Source organism: Stomoxys calcitrans, chromosome 2 (genome assembly GCF_963082655.1).
Source record: "Stomoxys calcitrans chromosome 2, idStoCalc2.1, whole genome shotgun sequence".
In the NCBI taxonomy this organism is placed as follows: domain Eukaryota; kingdom Metazoa; phylum Arthropoda; class Insecta; order Diptera; family Muscidae; genus Stomoxys; species Stomoxys calcitrans.
In genome coordinates this window covers 216,816,529-216,828,586 of record NC_081553.1, presented here as the reverse complement: position 1 = coordinate 216,828,586, position 12,058 = coordinate 216,816,529, and the positions used below count along the sequence as shown (strand labels likewise).

Sequence of the window (12,058 nt, the reverse complement as noted above, 5' to 3'; positions counted from 1 at the left end):
TAGAAGAAAATCAGCTGAAGTTGGTGAGTTTGAATTTATTTGCCATCTGAATTTCTTTTTCTTCTTCTGTTTCTTTGACATGAGTTATAATATAAATTATATTTAATTTTAGTTATTTTGTAATTCATTTGCCAATACTTTAATTTCCTCTTGTTGTAATCGATAGAAATGCCATTCCTCTGCCTCTGTCAAATCGGTGGCGCCTAATTTCTTATAGAATTTTGAAGCAGGATTCCATGACAGCACATGAAAATCAACACGTTTACATTCATATTGTTGGGCTTTTGCTGCGACCTCTTTGAATATGCGTGCTCCAGCTCCAATACCACGATAGGCGGGGCGTACATATATATCCTCTAGGAAATACGATTTCCCCTGCCATGTGGAATAGGAAAAGAAGCATATGGAATATCCAATTGTTATGCTGTGTAAAGAGATATAAAAAAATTAAAAAAAAAAAATTTTTTGTTAGATTCCCAAAATTTGAGCACAATTGGAAGATGTCAGGATGCACTTATAAGGTGAGGTCATGCGAACAGCTGAGTATAATTTTTTTTATTTTTGTTTTAATTTTGCAGTAAATCTAAATGTCAAAGGCTTGAAAACACAGCTGTGATTTTTTCCAAAATCTTAAAAAGATGTTATATTTGATCCGATATTCCACACATAAGCAACAAAATAGTGTTCTAATGATGGAAATACAAATATAAAACACATTTGAAGAAGGTAAGTTGTAAAACAAAGTTTATTTCTAAACACCCAAGGTAGTTTCGTTGGGGGTAGATTATTTTTGTTGTGCTAATGACGCTACCTCTTAATTGTACCATGGGAAGATGTTAACACCTGCTGCTGGAGCATGAAAGTTTTGAAAATTTATTTTTTTTTTTGGTTATTTGGCGACTTTAGGGACTTGCAAATTGCAAATTTTGCTCATGAACATTCCACTAAGGAACAGGGCCAAACTTCTCACATATCAATAAGTGCAGTCCGATTCAAGTTTAAGCTCAATGATGAGAGGCCTCCTTTTTATAGCCGAGTCCGAACGGCGCGCAGCATGGCGACACCTTTTTGAAGAGAAGTTTTACATGGCATAGTACCTTAGGAGGGGACCTTATGCCAGCATAAGGAGGGGACTTGGGCGATCCATATCTCTGAAACGGCTAGAGCTATTTACGCATGTCATACATAAAATTAAAGGCTATTCTCTTTTTAACTTTTTATGTTCAATAACGAAGAACTTAAGTAGTACTGGATTTGGGATAATGAAGCCAATGTCCTTAGAAACGTGCAAGGTAACCCTTGTGCTGATAGTCAGTCTGTCTTTTTATGTAATTAGCGTAGAGATCGTATTTATTAATTTTGAGAAAAAACGGTTCCATTTTAGGTATAGCTCCCATATATAAAATTCGCCCGATTTACATTTAGAAGGGATTAGTTATAATAATTTTGACGGATATGCATAAAATTCGGTATGGAATGTTGTATTACCCATCTGAAAGTCTCTGCCAATTTTTATTATAATCGATTCAGATTTAGATATAGCTTCCATATAAAGATAGTAGCCGAAGCTGTATTATTGGGCTGTAGTGACTGTAGGTTGAAAACTATAATGGGAACTATATTCAAATCTGAACTGAACCTATTTTGATAAAAATTGGAACAAGCTTTCTGATGGGTAATACAACATTCCATAGCGAATTTCGTGCAAATCTGTCGAAAATTGTTGTAACTACGCCGTTTTAGGAGTAAATCAAACCAAAATATATATATAACTAGCCGAATCGAGCCCGCTCCGCTGCGCCTTCTTTAACTCTCTAATATTTTTTTAGGGTTGGGACACTTCACCCTGAATGTGGATATCGTATTTGTGCCACTGTAGCCTATGTCCGCCTATAACGTTGAACGCCTGCGTTCAAATCCTGGCGATAACATCGGACAAAATTTAAAGCGGTGAAAATGATCTCTTAATGCTGGCGACATTTTCCATACAAGGTCATGTAAAAAATTCCCCACAAAGAGGTGTCGCACTGTGGCACGCCATTCGGACATGGCTATAAAAAAAATCCCTTATCATTGTGTTTAAACTTGAATCGGAAAGCTTTCATTGATGTGTGAGAAGTGTGCCCCTTCTCGGTTTCTGGGTAAATTTTTACTTCACTCCCTTTCTTTTCTTTCTTTCTTTCTTTTGAGTCCTATATTATCGTATTGGTAAATAATTCCCTTTTTGTAATTATACGCTTTGTGCTCTACTTTATAATAATCGGTAAATAAATTCTGTTTGAAGATGGGGTGGACCCTAGGGACTTTATCCCGAAAATGAGTATCAATTTCCCGAAAATCAATCAATTTAAACATCAAATAGCTTTAATATAATAGGGATGTGTTTTCGGGTCGGACAGTTCCCCAAACACATGGCTCTTTAACTGGATATCAAATTCTTTTTTTTTTCTCTCAAGCGCCTTTGGTTGGAGCTCTATATTGTCGTGATTGGTCTATGTACCCATTTGGCCAGTTTTGGACGGCCCCCGAGCCACCCGACCCCAACAATAGAAACCATATTTTGTTTTGACTGTGAGAGTGCAAAAGAAGTTTTCAATCGAATCGCATTACCAATCTCCGAGATCTGGTGTTTTTGAAAATTCGGGTAATAAGGGAGGGATGGCACTCAGACATTTCGACTCAAATATGGATATCAACTTCATGCTGCACTTCCAAATCCATTTAATGTGAGTCCCATATTGCCATGGTTGTTAAATAGGAACGGTTTGGAGGGTATTTTGGGGCTTGGGCGGTTACCGGCACTTTGCCTTGAAATAGATATCAAATTCGTTTTTTACTCCCAAATACCGTTGATTTGAGCTCCATATTGCCATAATCGAAAATGAAGTTCAATTTAGGGGGTGCTTCAGGACGTACCCCCAAAATTGGATTTCAAATTCGTTTTCTACTCTCAAATACCTTTCATTTAAGTCTTATATTGTCATAATGGCTCAATCAATCTATTTGACTTATTTTTGGAAGGAAAAGCGTCACTTAGACTTGAACACTAAATTTCATGTCATATTCGTAATCTACGCCCAATTGCCTTCCATTTTGAGTCCCATATAGAAATGGTCGGCTAATATGGTCATTTGGGGGTACTTTGGGATGGGGCGACCTCCCATTACTTGGACTTGAAAACAACAAATTATAAAGCCTATTTCTCCTTCCTGAGTATATTCGCAATCTACTCCCGAATACCTTTCATATGAATCCCATATTGCCATGATTGTCTAAAAAACCTATTTTAAGGGGGTTGAGGCTGAAAATTTCAAGGAAATCGGTTCAGCCGTTTTTGAGACTATACGGAACAAACAAACAAACACAAATTCAATTTTATATATAAGATTATATATATATATATATATATATATATATATATATATATATATATATATATATATATATATATATATATATATATATATATATATACATATATATATATATATATATATACATAGGCTTCATTATTTCGAATTCTGTACTACCTACGTTCTTCATTATTATTCTTCGGGCAAATACTCGTAGCCGTTTCAGAGATATGGGTCGCCGAAGTCCCTAAAGTCGCCAAATAGCCAAAAAATCGACGTTTCCAAACTTTGGGACCCAACAGCATGTGTAAACATCTTCTAATTGTGCTTCAATATTAGGAATCTTAAAATCTAACAAAACAAAAAATTTTAGGGGGATGTCGCAAAAAAACAATCGATATCGATTTTTTTCGCTTTTGAAATAAAAACACCCTATTATACATGAATATAATTAATGGCGTAAGTGCAATAGTGTGGGTGTGTGCATTTGCTCACCACTGATGTAAGTTATAAAACATCGTCATAATTCATATTTTGTGGCAAATGGCCCAAAAGCCCAATTCAGTCAGCATTACTTACGTTTTATCTGCTTCTATAAGATCCAGTACATAAATATGACAATATTCGGGACCCCCCTCTAGGCCAGAGTCTCGTAAAAGATCTGAAAAATATTTTATTTGAAGGAATTGCGTTATTTCCTATTGTATATGCCATTTGTATTGTAAAGGGTGATTTTTTTGAGGTTAGGATTTTCATGCATTAGTATTTGACAGATCACGTGGGATTTCAGACATGGTGTCAAAGAGAAAGATGCTCAGTATGCTTTGACATTTCATCATGAATAGACTTACTAACGAGCAACGCTTGCAAATCATTGAATTTTATTACCAAAATCAGTGTTCGGTTCGAAATGTGTTCAAATTTTGACAAATTTTGTTCAGCGATGAGGCTCATTTCTGGTTGAATGGCTACGTAAATAAGCAAAATTGCCGCATTTGGAGTGAAGAGCAACCAGAAGCCGTTCAAGAACTGCCCATGCATCCCGAAAAATGCACTGTTTGGTGTGGTTTGTACGCTGGTGGAATCATTGGACCGTATTTTTTCAAAGATGCTGTTGGACGCAACGTTACGGTGAATGAACACATTTCGAACCGAACACTGATTTTGGTAATAAAATTCAATGATTTGCAAGCGTTGCTCGTTAGTAAGTCTATTCATGATGAAATGTCAAAGCATACTGAGCATCTTTCTCTTTGACACCATGTCTGAAATCCCACGTGATCTGTCAAATACTAATGCATGAAAATCCTAACCTCAAAAAAATCACCCTTTATTTGCTGCTAAATATTGACTTACCTTTCTCTGTTAGCTTTGGCCCATCACTCATCTTTTCAAAATCAGCTAATTCCTGTAAAGAAAAGTATTCGTTTACTTTTTTTTGTTTTTATTGTGTTGATTACTTGGCCCATTGTAAGATGATTATTATGTGCATGCAAAAACGTTGCTTTATTTTTGCAACTTGATTCTATCGATACCAATAGGAAGTCAAAGTAACGGTCTTTTCGATAACTTTAAGTTGCTTAACTTTGTATTGGCTATCATCATATATTATCGATATCTATGTGCGAGAAAAAACAATATCAGCAAAAATTTGAAGCCTCTCAAACATAGAACTTTAAAAATCTTTCTCTTTTCCACACTCTTTGGCTGCTAACGAAGTTCCGATTTAAGCTGAGTTTTTTTTGATCAGTTTTTCGAGCGGAATGCTGTCAAACTCCGTATAAAAAAAAACGTCGGCGAAACGTTGACTGAAAATCAGCGGAAAAGTATTGGGTTGCCCAAAAAGTAATTGCGGATTTTTTATATAGTCGGCATTGACAAATTTTTTCACAGCTTGTGACTTGTAATTACATTCTTTCTTCTGTCAGTTATCAGCCGTTCCTTTTAGCTTGCTTTAGAAAAAAAGTGTAAAAAAAGTATATTTGATTAAAGTTCATTCTAAGTTTTATCAAAAATGCATTTACTTTCTTTTAAAAAATCCGCAATTACTTTTTGGGCAACCCAATAGTACTCTGTTTATAGTGAGTAAAAAACTATTATAGTGGCAACACTTGAAACTATTGCCGGCATCATTTTAGTTTGTTTTGGTTTCAGTGGTTCGTATTTCATTATTTATTTGAGAAAGAATATATAAAATAGAGAGAACAATAAGTGCATATAAAGAAACGTGTTTTGGTATGGAAACAAAAACACTTGATTGCTGTTAAATTTCGTCTGCGAAACAATTACAAATTTCAGCGGCTATTCCGAAAGCAGAATAGAATACCAACCCTTAGAGTAGAATATGTTGCTTGCGATACTTTCAGTATGCTGGACAGAGAAATAAAGACAATGAAAAGCTCCGATCTGTGTGGTGTTCATCGCTATTATGAGAAGCTACCGGGCGTGTCCATAGGTTTTGGATAGTGGTGTAGCTGCAACTGCAGGCGCCGATAATCTGCTGCATCGTGCGGAGAGTTTCAGTGAGAGGGCTGGCGGCAACGGCACTTGCTTATTATAGCCTTGAAATAACCAATGGCCGTCATGTTCGAGCGGCGATTGGTCCCATGGACCAATGAGCTTGACGAGGATCCCTATCTCCAAATGCCAATGTGGCTACAACAACAAAAAAGGAAACATGCCTCTATCACATAAACTGAATATTAATTACAGTAAGTAAAATTATTTCAACATTCCACTAAGGAACAGTAAAGTTGAATCTCAATGATAAGGGGCCTACTTTTAATAGCCAAGTCCGAACGGCCAGCTGTAGTGCGACACCTCTTTGGAGAGAAGTTTTTACATGGCATAGTACCTCACAAATGTAGCAAGCAATAGGAGCGGAAAACCACCGCTTAAAAATTTTCCGCTGATAGTCTTTCCAAAATTCGAATCCAGGCGTGCAGCGTCATAGGCGGATATGCTAACCTCTGCGCTACGGTGGCCTTCAAAGTAAGTAAAATTGCCTTGATTAAATCAGTCCAATTAACTTGTGCAAACGATTTCCAGTAAATATTTTTGAAATTTTATATAATTACGGGAACTTAGCTAATGCAAACATATGATGCTCAATGATTGGCTCTATATGAGGCTTATTTTGAAAATTTGTTTTCTTCACCCACCTGTATCATTTCAACAACTACTTTTATATCGCCTTTTTCTGCTTTTCGAAAAACAAAATTTTTACTTGTCGCCATGGTAAATATGGTTTTCTAAATGCTTCCACTTAACTTGATATAAAATAAATGGCAAATCAACAGGCAAAATGCTTAGCAAAAATGCTTCAAAATGCGTTATCTTCTGGCTAATATACAACTGCTTGATCTAATCATATGTGAAAGCAGAACTATTGTCGCTGCCAGCGTCGCTATTCTCTGAGCAAATTTTTGTTGTTATTCTCTTTTTATATCCATGTATTAGGGCATAGGTGGGCAAAGAGAGTGCCCCGTGCTTTTTCTCTCCGTTGCTTACGCCGTTTTGATGAGTGCAAGGCCTCTTTACACATGCAGAAATAACAACAAACTACGAGCATTATTCAGTGCAGCTTAGACAACATTAACGCATATAACGATGCTTAATGAAAAATAAATTTGTTTCTCCGCAGACATCTATTTTTGTAGATGGAAATTCTAAATTGCAAGCAAACACTGTCATGTTCAAATTGCAATATTAAAAGAAACATTTGCTCAAAAATTGCTCGCACTCATCAAAACAGCATAAGCAGCGGAGAGAAAAAGCACGGGGCACTCTCTTTACCCACCTATGGGTTCAGGGCAGGGATGGAAAAGTCTTTAGTACTTTTTTCAGTTCTTTTTCCACCCGAGGAGTACCCCACGAACGTTTTATACATTTTTCAAGCACTACGAATTTTTCGAAGAATTCGGATACTTTCGAGTCTTTTTCTATCCTAAAAGACGAGAAGTTCTCAATTTATGAAAAAAGCCACGATTAAATAGAGATATTCGATGTCCGACTATCGAATTTGCGTTATGCGGACCGTTTGGGAATTGTAAGGGGCAACATCGCTTTATTTGACTAATTATGCCTCTAGAAAGCTTTGGGGATTAGTGGCGGCCCTGACACTTGTTTCCCAATGTCCGTATGAAATTCGTGATATACTCCCAAAATGTAGGTCTCTGTAGTACCGATCGGTCTATATGTTTGTTTGGAGTTGGGCGTTCCACCTAGGTCGAAATTTGTGTCGGTGGGTTACTATCATCCTATTTGCCAATGAATATTCCACTAAGGAACAGAGGGAAAACTTCCTACATATCACTGAGTGCTGTTCGATTCAAATTTAAGTTCAATGATGAGGCATTTCCTTGGGCAGCTCCAACAATTTCATCGCTGATGTAATCTCGAATATATCGCGAAAGGTGGGGATTTTTTGTCTTCGGTTAGGGTTGAATATAAAGAGTCTAAAATTGTTTGTCCTGAGAACTCTTTTGGGGGTTTCCTTTACCTTTACCATTACTATTACTATAACGTAGAATATCCTACACCTCTGTGGAAGTCCATAAGGTAGAAGATTTCCAAAGACATATTTTTGATTTCTATTATGATTTTCATTTTCCATTCCATAGAAAAGTTCGATCCTTAAGCACGTATCGAAAGAGAAATGAAAGCATCATGAAAAAAATTTTCCCCGCCCTAACAGGCAAACAAAATTTGAGATTTTTGAAATCTTTGTGCAAGACAAAAATTGCTCTTTCGGCCCCAAAGTACCTTTTTAGTACGATTTCAAAATTAATATTTTTCATCCCTGGTTCAGGGCTGCCAGACGTGATGATTTTATGTTATTTTGACAATTTCTCACTTTGACTCTTGACGATTTTTGCTTTGATTCCTTTTATAAGTTGACAATTTTTTACGGGATTTATTTGTATTGAAATTGACCTCAAATTGGGGAAAAACATGTTCAGAATTATGGTTGATTTTGACTAGACATGATTGATTAAATTTTGAGGGTTTATGTTGATTTTGAATAATATTAACGCTTTGCTCGACTGTGTTTCTTCTCATCATAAAAATTGAGTTAGTCTGAAATTTAGAAATGTCAAATGAAATGCAGGAAAAAGGTTGAAGTTTACAACATCGGTCCTTAAAATGTAACCACACTTTATATAATAAAACCTTTAAATAAATATTATTAGCCCTCCAATCATATAAAAGTCTGAATTTCATATCTTTTGTTATCATTCCAAGCGGCTAGCTTTACGCGTTCGAGGAGGCCACCGTAGCGCAGAGGTTAGCATATCCGCCTATAATGCTGAACGCCTGGGCTCGAAACCTGGCGAGACCATCAGAAAAAAAATTTCAGCGGTGGTTTCCCCTCCTAATGCTCATTTGTGAGGTACTATGCCATGTAAAACTTCCCTCCAAAGAGGTGTCGCACTGCGGCACGCCGTTCGGACATGGCTATAAAAAGGAGGCCCCTTATCATTGAGCTTAAACTTGAGTCGGACTGCACTCATTGATATGTGAGAAGTTTGTCCCTGTTCCTTAGTGGAATGTTCATGGGCAAAATTTGCATTTTTGCTTTACGCGTTCGACCGCTATCGTGATTTCGACAGGTGGACGTACATGACTAGATCGAGTCAGGATGTCGTGGTGATCAATATATGAATATATGAACTTTATGGGGCCCTAGATCAATATTTCGAGAGGTTACAAACGGAATGACTAGATTAGTATACCCCCATTCTATGGTGGTGGGTATAAAATCAGGAGATCGATTTATATAGAAGCAATATCAATGCACAGACCAAATAAAACCAAGATCAATAAATTCGGTTGGAAGTCGTGAAAGAAATCATTATACAAAATATTAGCCTAAATGGATGAAAATTGCGCCCTCTATAGGCGCAATGCATCTTTAAGGATACATTTAGTGTCGCATCGCTTATTTTTGTTTAATTTTGCAAAACATTTAACTTTTCCGATAGTATCCATCGGAAATATATCAATCGATATTCAGTCAAAAAATTAAATATCGTTAGTGTCATCGATATTTTGCCAGCTCTAGAATATTTTGCCAGCTCTAGGAACCATGAAGACCAAAAGCCCGATGTAAAGATCAAGTGGTGAGAGACACCTCAAAACTTGGTGTCATAGATTATACAATGAGCCCAGAAGATTGATCATATCCAATTAAAGTAAAGTAAAGTTAGATCCCATAAAGTATATATATTTTTGATCGTCTTGACATTTTACGTCGATCGAAGGAGTTAAGCTAGGCGCTTGAAATTTTGCACAAAAATGTCCTATTAGTGTAGGTCGATTAGGATTTTAAATGGGCCTTATCGGTTCATAACCTGATATAGCTTCCATATAAACCCATCTGCTGATTTTAATTATTGGGCCCATATAGGATGCAATTATTTTCAATATCCTCCGTTTGCCTATAAAGAGATGCCGGTCAAAGATCTATTGGGTTGCCTAAAAAGTAATTGCGGATTTTTTAAAAGAAAGTAAATGCATTTTTAATAAAACTTAGAATGAACTTTAATCAAATATATAATTGCCATTTTGTTCGATAACCTTTTGCCATCTTCCTGGCAAATTTAGTATTCCACGCTCATAGAACTTCTGGCCTTTATCTGCAAAAAACTGAACCAAGTGCGATGTTATAGCCTCATCATTGCCGAAAGTTTTACCATTTAAGGAGTTCTGCAAAGATCGAAATAAATTGTAGTCTGATGGTGCAAGGTCAGGGCTATATGGTGGATGCATCAAAAGTTCCCAGCCAAGCTCACTCAGTTTTTGGCGAGTGACCAAAGATGTGTGCGGTCTAGCGTTGTCCTGGTGGAATATGACACCTTTACGATTGACCAATTCTGGCCGCTTCTCCTTGATGGCTGTATTCAATTTGTCCAATTGTTGACAATAAACATCCGAATTAATCGTTTGGTTCCTTGGAAGCAGCTCAAAATATACCACACCCTTCCAATCCCACCAAACAGACAGCATAACCCACTTTTGGTGGATATCAGCCTTTGAAGTGGTTTGAGCTGGTTCACCATGCTTGGACCATGATCGTTTTCGACTGACGTTGTTGTAAACAATCCATTTTTCATCTCCATGATTCGTTTTAAAAACGGATCGAATTCATTGCGTTATAGTGGATATCACAAGCGTTGATTCGGTTTGTTAAATGAATTTCTTTCAATACATGTGGTACCCATATTAAAATTGACGCCAAACAAACAAATGTAAACAAAATTTCGCGCACTTTTATCTAAAGCAAGCTAAAAGTAACAGCTGATAACTGACAGAAGAAAGAATGCAATTACAGAGTCACAAGCCGTTGAAAAAATTTGTCAACGCCGACTATATTACTACTATATTACCGACAATTACTTTTTGGGCAACCCAATAGTTTTACCGATAATGAGATGCCGCGCAAAGAACTTGACTTAAATTTTGATTAAATTTTCTTTTGAAGAAATTTTCTCTAAAAAACAAATTTGAGAAGATTTTATACTAAAATGTAATGAATTTTGTATTTTAAAATTTATTTATTGGAAATTTATTCGAAAATCGGATTTTGACGTAATTTTCTATGATAATTTAATGTCTTTAAAAGTTTCTATGTCAATCTAACAAAATTGTCTCAGAAAATACAAATTCGATGAATTCGAAAAGAGAATGGCTGGAAACTTTCCTCTTAGAAAACTGTCATTCCCACACTATTGTTGTTATACCGTACCTTCTTAAAAAAACTCAACAAAAGTTGTCATCAATTTTTGTTTTATGGTATCACAATGATTTCTTAGAGAAACACCAATAACACATGCATAAGTAAGTACTTTAAGTCGAATGGACCAGCGGACAGACATTCAAGTACAGACGGACAACAGCATTCAAGTCAATGTCTGAGACTAAATGGCAGTGGCTTCCATGACAACAACAAGTATGGAGCTGGAGCCTCGCACCAGCAGCAACACAAGCTACATACATAACAGCGATAATAAATAATAATGAGAATGACTACTTACGAATCTTTTTTTAATAAACAAAATAAGAAAAAAAACTAAATTAAATGTTAAAGAATGAAAAACAAAATATAAAGCGTATGTAATTGTAGTTCAACTAAAGGGAGATAAGAGCTGACATTAAATGTTAACACTCAACTCTGAGGAGGCAGCGAACATCCCAGGGCATTGTGGCTAGAGTGGCCAGCTTTGTAATTTGTGGAGCAGAAGAATTTAGAACAAAACAAGTTAAAGAGTTTTAAGTACGGCCTGGCCGAATCTTGGGTAGCCACTACCATGGATTCTGCTAAAATAAAGGAGCTATATCTGGTTTTAGACCGATTTGGCACAGTTCTTGAAAGTCGTAACAAAACACTATATGCAAAATGTCAGCTAAATCGGATAAAAATCGCGGCTTGTAAGGGCTCAAGAAGTCAAATTGGGAGATCGGTTTTTATGGCAGCTATATTGTCTTCTTGACCGATATAGACTGTATTGGCACAATTGATGAGAGTCATAACAGAACACTATGTGCAAAATTTCAGCCAAATCGGACACAAATTGCGGTTTCCAGGGGCTAAAGAAGTCAAATCGGGAGATCGGTTTATATGGGAGCTATATCAGGTTATAGACCGATTCGAATCATACATGGCATGGATGTTGAAAGTTATACCACAGGTTTTTGCTAAAAAT

At 36.4% G+C, this 12,058-nt stretch overlaps 1 protein-coding gene across 1 annotated transcript; it reads right to left on the bottom strand.

Moving 5' to 3' along the window:
• Positions 1 to 20: 20 nt before the first annotated feature.
• Positions 21 to 6,705, bottom strand: LOC106089235 (thialysine N-epsilon-acetyltransferase). Its single transcript, XM_013255046.2, has 4 exons — positions 6,515 to 6,705; positions 4,710 to 4,761; positions 3,933 to 4,014; positions 21 to 424 (listed from the first exon to the last, which is right to left on the bottom strand). Exons 1-4 carry the CDS (start codon positions 6,587 to 6,589, stop codon positions 109 to 111), a joined length of 525 nt encoding a protein of 174 aa, XP_013110500.1. The 5' UTR covers positions 6,590 to 6,705; the 3' UTR covers positions 21 to 108.
• Positions 6,706 to 12,058: the final 5,353 nt, after the last annotated feature.